General features: G+C 57.6%; 1 protein-coding gene across 1 annotated transcript in view; it reads right to left on the reverse strand.

Annotated features, from left to right (window-relative positions):
- cntln (centlein, centrosomal protein) overlaps positions 1–9,200 on the reverse strand; it is a 477,268-nt gene that overhangs the window by 29,579 nt on the left and 438,489 nt on the right. Inside the window, exon 26 of the mRNA XM_085991655.1 lies at positions 1,287–1,290. Within this exon, the coding sequence (XP_085847781.1) occupies positions 1,287–1,290 (4 nt within the window). The remainder of the gene's footprint in view (positions 1–1,286; positions 1,291–9,200) is intronic.

Raw genomic sequence — 9,200 nt, forward strand, 5'->3', positions numbered from 1 at the left:
CTCTATCTTAAACTGTTCCCAATCTTCCGCTCTGGCGCTTTTTTTGGCTATTTTATACGCCCTATCTTTGGATTTTATGCTGTCTCTAATTTCCCCTGTTATCCACGGTTGAGTCACCTTTTTAGATTTCCTTTTATGCCAGATTGGTATAAACAATTTTTGCAATTTTGTCATTCTATCTTTAAATGTTTGCCATTGTTTATCTACCTCCAGTCCTCTCAGGAACGTTGTCCAATCAGACCTACTCAGTTCCCGTCTCATGGCATCATAATTCCCCTTGTTTAAATTCAGGACCTTAGTCTCTGAGTCGATTTCTTCGCTCTCCATTTCGAGTGAGAAATCGATCATGTTATGATCGCTCTGACCCAAGGGTCCCCGTACAACAAGATTACTGATTAGTCCCTTCTCATTGCACAGTACCCAGTCCAATATAGCCTGTTCCCGAGTTGGTTCCTCGACATATTGATCCAGATAACCATCCCTTAAACACTCAAGGAATTCCTCCTCCTCATTATTTTTACTGATTAGGCTAGTCCAATCTATATGTAAGTTAAAGTCACCTATGATGACAGCTGTGCTCTTATTGCACGCTTCTCTAATTTCCCTCGTGATGCCCTCCCTAACCTCTATTTTACTATTTGGAGGCCTATATACCACTCCTATTAATGTTTTTCGCCCCTCGCTATTTCTTAGCTCCACCCATATAGATTCTGTATTAACTGAGTTAATATCCTTCCTTTCAATTGCATTTATCCCCTCTTTTACTAGCAATGCTACCCCTCCTCCCTTTCTTTTTTGTCGATCCTTCCTAAATACTGAATACCCCTGTATGTTAAGCTCCCAGCCCTGCTCACCCTGCAACCATGTTTCCGTAATCCCAATTAGATCATAATTATTAACCTCTATTTCCACAGCTAATTCATCTACCTTGTTCCTGATGCTTCTCGCATTAAGGTATAAAACCCTCAGGCTTTTTTTATGCTCACATTTTTTATGAATTAGTTTGGCCCTTTGTTTTTTGTTCCTCACCCTTTTACCATTTATTTCTGTCTGCCTTTCACTTTCCTCTATTTCACTACATAGGTTTCTAGCCCCCTGCCATACTAGTTTAAATGCTCCCGAACTGCTTTATCAAAAATTACCCCGAGAACATCAGTTCCATCTCTGCACAGGTGTAGACCGTCCCTTTTGTATAGGTCACACCTACCACAAAACTGGTTCCAATGCCTCAAAAATTTAAAACCCTCCCTCTTACACCACTGCTCAAGCCACGTATTTAGCCTAACTATCCTGTTCTCTGTACTCTTACTAGCACGTGGCACTGGTAGTAATCCAGAGATTACTACCTTCGGGTTGGAGGAGGGGAGATGGGGGTTGGAGGAGGGGAGACGGGGGGGTTGGAGGGGGGGAGACGGGGGTTGGAGGGGGGGAGACGGGGGTTGGAGGAGGGGAGACGGGGGTTGGAGGGGGGGAGACGGGGGTTGGAGGAGGGAAGACTGGGTTGGAGGAGGGGAGACGGGGGTTGGAGGAGGGGAGACGGGGGTTGGAGGAGGGGAGACGGGGGTTGGAGGAGGGGAGACGGGGGTTGGAGGAGGGGAGACGGGGGTTGGAGGGGGGAGACGGGGGTTGGAGGGGGGGAGACGGGGGTTGGAGGGGGGGAGACGGGGGTTGGAGGAGGGGAGACTGGGTTGGAGGAGGGGAGACTGGGTTGGAGGAGGGGAGACTGGGTTGGAGGAGGGGAGACTGGGTTGGAGGAGGGGAGACTGGGTTGGAGGAGGGGAGACGGGGGTTGGAGGAGGGGAGACGGGGGTTGGAGGAGGGGAGACGGGGGTTGGAGGAGGGGAGACGGGGGTTGGAGGAGGGGAGACGGGGGTTGGAGGAGGGGAGACGGGGGTTGGAGGAGGGGAGACGGGGGTTGGAGGAGGGGAGACGGGGGTTGGAGGAGGGGAGACGGGGGTTGGAGGAGGGGAGACTGGGTTGGAGGAGGGGAGACGGGGGTTGGAGGGGGGGAGACGGGGGTTGGAGGAGGGGAGACGGGGGTTGGAGGAGGGGAGACTGGGTTGGAGGAGGGGAGACTGGGTTGGAGGAGGGGAGACGGGGGTTGGAGGGGGGGAGACGGGGGTTGGAGGAGGGGAGACTGGGTTGGAGGAGGGGAGACTGGGTTGGAGGAGGGGAGACTGGGTTGGAGGAGGGAAGACTGGGTTGGAGGAGGGGAGACTGGGTTGGAGGAGGGGAGACGGGGGTTGGAGGAGGGGAGACGGGGGTTGGAGGAGGGGAGACGGGGGTTGGAGGAGGGGAGACGGGGGTTGGAGGAGGGGAGACTGGGTTGGAGGAGGGGAGACGGGGGTTGGAGGGGGGGAGACGGGGGTTGGAGGAGGGGAGACGGGGGTTGGAGGAGGGGAGACGGGGGTTGGAGGAGGGGAGACGGGGGTTGGAGGAGGGGAGACGGGGGTTGGAGGAGGGGAGACGGGGGTTGGAGGAGGGGAGACGGGGGTTGGAGGAGGGGAGACGGGGGTTGGAGGGGGGGAGACGGGGGTTGGAGGGGGGGAGACGGGGGTTGGAGGGGGGGAGACGGGGGTTGGAGGGGGGGAGACAGGGGTTGGAGGAGGGGAGACTGGGTTGGAGGAGGGGAGACTGGGTTGGAGGAGGGGAGACTGGGTTGGAGGAGGGGAGACTGGGTTGGAGGAGGGGAGACTGGGTTGGAGGAGGGGAGACTGGGTTGGAGGAGGGGAGACGGGGGTTGGAGGAGGGGAGACGGGGGGGTTGGAGGGGGGGAGACGGGGGTTGGAGGGGGGGAGACGGGGGTTGGAGGAGGGGAGACGGGGGTTGGAGGGGGGGAGACGGGGGTTGGAGGAGGGAAGACTGGGTTGGAGGAGGGGAGACGGGGGTTGGAGGAGGGGAGACGGGGGTTGGAGGAGGGGAGACGGGGGTTGGAGGAGGGGAGACGGGGGTTGGAGGGGGGAGACGGGGGTTGGAGGGGGGGAGACGGGGGTTGGAGGGGGGGAGACGGGGGTTGGAGGAGGGGAGACTGGGTTGGAGGAGGGGAGACTGGGTTGGAGGAGGGGAGACTGGGTTGGAGGAGGGGAGACTGGGTTGGAGGAGGGGAGACGGGGGTTGGAGGAGGGGAGACGGGGGTTGGAGGAGGGGAGACGGGGGTTGGAGGAGGGGAGACGGGGGTTGGAGGAGGGGAGACGGGGGTTGGAGGAGGGGAGACGGGGGTTGGAGGAGGGGAGACGGGGGTTGGAGGAGGGGAGACTGGGTTGGAGGAGGGGAGACGGGGGTTGGAGGGGGGGAGACGGGGGTTGGAGGAGGGGAGACGGGGGTTGGAGGAGGGGAGACTGGGTTGGAGGAGGGGAGACTGGGTTGGAGGAGGGGAGACGGGGGTTGGAGGAGGGGAGACGGGGGTTGGAGGGGGGGAGACGGGGGTTGGAGGAGGGGAGACTGGGTTGGAGGAGGGGAGACTGGGTTGGAGGAGGGGAGACTGGGTTGGAGGAGGGGAGACTGGGTTGGAGGAGGGGAGACTGGGTTGGAGGAGGGGAGACGGGGGTTGGAGGAGGGGAGACGGGGGTTGGAGGAGGGGAGACGGGGGTTGGAGGAGGGGAGACGGGGGTTGGAGGAGGGGAGACTGGGTTGGAGGAGGGGAGACGGGGGTTGGAGGAGGGGAGACGGGGGTTGGAGGGGGGGAGACGGGGGTTGGAGGAGGGGAGACGGGGGTTGGAGGAGGGGAGACGGGGGTTGGAGGAGGGGGAGACGGGGGTTGGAGGAGGGGAGACGGGGGTTGGAGGAGGGGAGACGGGGGTTGGAGGGGGGGAGACGGGGGTTGGAGGGGGGGAGACGGGGGTTGGAGTGGGGGAGACAGGGGTTGGAGGAGGGGAGACTGGGTTGGAGGAGGGGAGACTGGGTTGGAGGAGGGGAGACTGGGTTGGAGGAGGGGAGACTGGGTTGGAGGAGGGGAGACTGGGTTGGAGGAGGGGAGACTGGGTTGGAGGAGGGGAGACGGGGGTTGGAGGAGGGGAGACGGGGGTTGGACAACTTGAAAACACTACACAAAAACAACACGACGATTTGTCCATTCAAAATGGGGACACATGGGTAAACCACTTTGAAAAATTATACCAGAAAAACACACTAGGACCAGAGCAACACCAAATACGCAAAAAACTTGAAAAGCTTGAAATGGCCATAAAAGATAACCAAAACCCGCTAGACGCCATAATAACAGAAAAAGAACTTCTTGAAAAACTCAAGGACCTGCGACCAGGAAAAGCTTGCGGGACAGACGGCATACTAAACGAGATGATTAAACACGCAGACGACAAACTGAAACTGGCTATCCTAAAACTCTTCAACTTGGTTCTGAGTGTCGGTTATTTCCCTGACATCTGGAACAAAGGACTCATAACACCCATATACAAAAGTGGGACAAAATCGACCCAAACAACTATCGAGGCATCTGTGTAAACAGTAACCTGGGGAAGGTATTCTGTAGCATCATAAACAAAAGACTTATAAACTTCCTTGAAGAGCACAATGTCTTGAGTAAAAGCCAAATTGGATTCCTGCCAAACTATAGAACATCCGATCATATCTTCACCCTACAGACCCTAATTGACAAACACGTTCACCATAACAAAAGCAAAATCTACGCATGCTTTGTAGATTTCCAGAAGGCTTTCGACTCCATCTGGCATGACGGTTTATTCCTGAAACTTATCGAAAGCGGGGTAGGAGGGAAAACATATGATGTAATTAAATCAATGTATACAAACAATAAATGTGCAGTTAAAATTGGAGACAAACAAACAAAATACTTCCCACAGGGGCGGGGGGGTGACGCAGGGCTCGCCAATCTCACCGACACTCTTTAATATTTACATTAATGGATTGGCAAAACTACTTGAACAATCTACAGCACCCGGCCTCACCCTATATGAATCCAAGGTTAAATTCCTCCTCTATGCCGACGACCTGGTTCTGCTGTCACCAACTAAGGAGGGTCTACAGCAGAACCTGGACCTGCTGGAGTCGTACTGCCAGACTTGGGCCCTGACAATAAATCCCCAAAAAACCAAAGTCCTTGTGTTCCAGCAAAGATCCAAACAACATGGGACCCACAATAAATTTCACAGTAGGAACAACCAAAATTGAACAAACCACTCACTACACATACTTGGGCTTAAAAATCAGTTCTACGGGAAACTTCAAACTGGCTGTGAATGAACTGAAAGAGAAAGCAAGAAGGGCTTTCTATGCCATCAAAAAATCAATCCAAATAGAAATCCCAATTAGCATTTGGCTCAAATTTTCAAATCAGTAATTGAACCAATTGCACTCTATGGCAGTGAGGTCTGGGGACCACTAACACAACAAGATTTTGCAAAATGGGACAAACACCCAATTGAGATCCTACATGCGGAATTCTGTAAAAGTATCCTCCGGACTCAAAGGAAAACAGTAAACAACGCATGCAGGGCGGAACTAGGCCAATACCCATTAATAATCACTATCCAAAAAAGAGCCACCAAATTTTGGAATCACCTACAAATGAGCAACCCCCAATGCTATCACTACGACGCCCTGAAATGCCAAGAGCTGACCATAAAGAAGAATACCCTCAGTCAACTAGTCCTGGGACTCAATAAAGTAACTAATAACAATACTAACAATAACCAGCCCCAGGACAGTGACAGGGTAACACAAAGAATTCGACCCAACACAATCGTCGCTGAGCAAAAGGAAAAATATCTGTCATATTGGGCAGAAACAACAAAAACCCAAAGCAAACTCAATTGCTACTTGGCCCTAAACAGACAATACAACATAGCTGATTACCTGACCATGGTAAAGGATAACAAACTGAGAAGAACCTTGACAAGGTACAGACTTAGCGAACATAGCCTAGCGATCGAAAAAGGCAGACACAGGCAGACCAGGCTGCCAAGAGAAGACAGGATATGCTCTCACTGCAGTCAGGGAGTAGTTGAGACAGAGATGCACTTCCTCACAGCCTGTGGAAAATATCAGGGCATCAGAGAGAATTTCTATCAAAAATTCTCACAAATATGCCCTGAATTCAGAAATCTGACTGACAACCAAAAACTCCCATTCCTACTGGGGGGAGGAGAGAAGCTGTGTAACACTGGCGGCACACTATGTTACAGCTTGCCATGAACAGAGAGACAACCAGTAAACTAAGACAAGAGTATATATAAACAAGGCGAAAATATATTTATAAACTCAAGGATATACCTGTTTATACACTGTATGAATGGAACCGCGTTTATGTGTTCAACCATAAATGTATTTTGATGCTTTGGCAACATAAGATGTACCTTATCATGCCAATAAAGCGATTTGTATTGTATTGTATTGTATTGTTGGAGGAGGGGAGACGGGGGTTGGAGGAGGGAGACGGGGGTTGGAGGAGGGGAGACTGGGGTTGGAGGAGGGGAGACTGGGTTGGAGGAGGGGAGACGGGGGTTGGAGGGGGGGAGACGGGGTTGGAGGAGGGGAGACGGGGGTTGGAGGAGGGGAGACTGGGTTGGAGGAGGGGAGACTGGGTTGGAGGAGGGGAGACGGGGGTTGGAGGGGGGGAGACGGGGGTTGGAGGAGGGGAGACTGGGTTGGAGGAGGGGAGACTGGGTTGGAGGAGGGGAGACTGGGTTGGAGGAGGGAAGACTGGGTTGGAGGAGGGGAGACTGGGTTGGAGGAGGGGAGACGGGGGTTGGAGGAGGGGAGACGGGGGTTGGAGGAGGGGAGACGGGGGTTGGAGGAGGGGAGACTGGGTTGGAGGAGGGGAGACGGGGGTTGGAGGGGGGGAGACGGGGGTTGGAGGAGGGGAGACGGGGGTTGGAGGAGGGGAGACTGGGTTGGAGAGGGGAGACTGGGTTGGAGGAGGGGAGACGGGGGTTGGAGGAGGGGAGACGGGGGTTGGAGGAGGGGAGAGACGGGGAGTTGGAGGGGGGGAGACTGGGTTGGAGGGGGGGAGACTGGGTTGGAGGGGGGGGAGACGGGGGTTGGAGGGGGGGAGACGGGGGTTGGAGGAGGGGAGACTGGGTTGGAGGAGGGGAGACTGGGTTGGAGGAGGGGAGACGGGGGTGGGAGGGGGGGAGACGGGGTTGGAGGGGGGGAGACGGGGGTTGGAGGAGGGGGGAGACGGGGGTTGGAGGGGGGGAGACGGGGGTTGGAGGGGGGGAGACGGGGGTTGGAGGGGGGAGACGGGGGTTGGAGGGGGAGACGGGGGTTGGAGGGGGAGACGGGGGTTGGAGGAGGGGAGACGGGGGTTGGAGGAGGGGAGACGGGGGTTGGAGGAGGGGAGACGGGGGTTGGAGGAGGGGAGACGGGGTTGGAGGGGGGGAGACGGGGGTTGGAGGGGGGGAGACGGGGGTTGGAGGGGGGGAGACGGGGGTTGGAGGGGGGGAGACGGGGGTTGGAGGGGGGGAGACGGGGGTTGGAGGGGGGGAGACGGGGGTTGGAGGGGGGGAGACGGGGTTGGAGGGGGGGAGACGGGGGTTGGAGGGGGGGAGACGGGGGTTGGAGGGGGGGAGACGGGGGTTGGAGGGGGGGAGACGGGGGTTGGAGGGGGGGAGACGGGGGTTGGAGGGGGGGAGACGGGGGTTGGAGGGGGGGAGACGGGGGTTGGAGGGGGGGAGACGGGGGTTGGAGGGGGGGAGACGGGGGTTGGAGGGGGGGAGACGGGGGTTGGAGGGGGGAGACGGGGGGTTGGAGGGGGGGGGAGACGGGGGTTGGAGGGGGGAGACGGGGGTTGGAGGAGGGGAGACGGGGGTTGGAGGAGGGGGGAGACGGGGGTTGGAGGAGGGGAGACGGGGGTTGGAGGGGGGAGACGGGGGTTGGAGGGGGGGAGACGGGGGTTGGAGGAGGGGAGACGGGGGTTGGAGGAGGGGAGACGGGGGTTGGAGGAGGGGAGACGGGGGTTGGTGGAGGAGGGGAGACGGGGGTTGGGAGGGAGGGGAGACGGGGGTTGGAGGAGGGGAGACGGGGGTTGGAGGAGGGAGACGGGGGTTGGAGAGGGGGAGACGGGGGTTGGAGGAGGGGAGACGGGGGTTGGAGGAGGGGAGACGGGGGTTGGAGGAGGGGGAGACGGGGGTTGGAGGAGGGGAGACGGGGGTTGGAGGAGGGGAGGCGGGGGTTGGAAGAGGGGAGACGGGTGTTGGAGGGGGGGAGATGGGGGGAGCGGTTGGAGGAGGGGAGACGGGGGGTTGGAGGAGGGGAGATGGGGGGTTGGAGGAGGGGAGACAGAGCAAGGCAAACATTTGGAAAATTGAGGTGATGATAGCAGGATTAAGGGAATATGTTACAGAGAAGGAAAAATACTGTTTTGGCGACAGACCTGGATCTGGGGGTAAGGAGGTCAGCTCAGGTTCAAGGAGATCTTAAAGGTAACACATCACTCCCTAAAGGTGCCCAACAAAATATGTACAGTAGCTACTTCATTCAGTAATTGTAGGTGCAATCTGTCTGGGCCTGGGCTTTCTTCAATGTCTTCAGCGAGTCCATCAGCTCTTTATTGATTATATTCATTTTTCTCAGAATCTCATTAACTTCCCCTAGAAATTATACCCCAACAGTAAGGAGGCTGTCTGAGGGTTCCTCCATGAACACAGACATAAGGAATTCATTCCTTGATCACTTGGAGTCTGTCAGGAATTCCATTGTTCGCCTGACTCTGAATATATTTATACTAGCTGAAGTGCCCGGCGGTGCCAAGGCTTTTTTCGAGGGCATGTTGTTGTTGGAAGAGAGAGAGAGAGCGCGGCTGGGGGGGAAGAGAGAGAGCGACTGGGGGGTAGAGAGAGAGCGACTGGGGGGTAGAGAGAGAGCGACTGGGGGGTAGAGAGAGAGCGACTGGGGGGGGAAGAGAGGGCGGGGGGGGGAAGAGAGGGCGGGGGGAAGAGAGGGCGGGGGGGAAGAGAGGGCGGGGGGGAAGAGAGGGCGGGGGGGAAGAGAGGGCGGGGGGGGAAGAGAGGGCGGGGGGGAAGAGAGGGCGGGGGGGGAAGAGAGGGCGGGGGGGGGAAGAGAGGGCGGGGGGTGAAGAGAGGGCGGGGGGGGAAGAGAGGGCGGGGGGGGAAGAGAGGGCGGGGGGGGAAGAGAGCGGGGCGGGGGGGGGGGAAGAGAGGGCGGGGGGGGGGGAAGAGAGGGGCGGGGGGGGAAGAGAGGGGCGGGGGGGGAAGAGAGGGCGG

This window comes from Somniosus microcephalus, chromosome 1 (genome assembly GCF_052327205.1).
Source record: "Somniosus microcephalus isolate GS21.2 chromosome 1, FLI_Smic_1.0, whole genome shotgun sequence".
Lineage (NCBI taxonomy): Eukaryota > Metazoa > Chordata > Chondrichthyes > Squaliformes > Somniosidae > Somniosus > Somniosus microcephalus.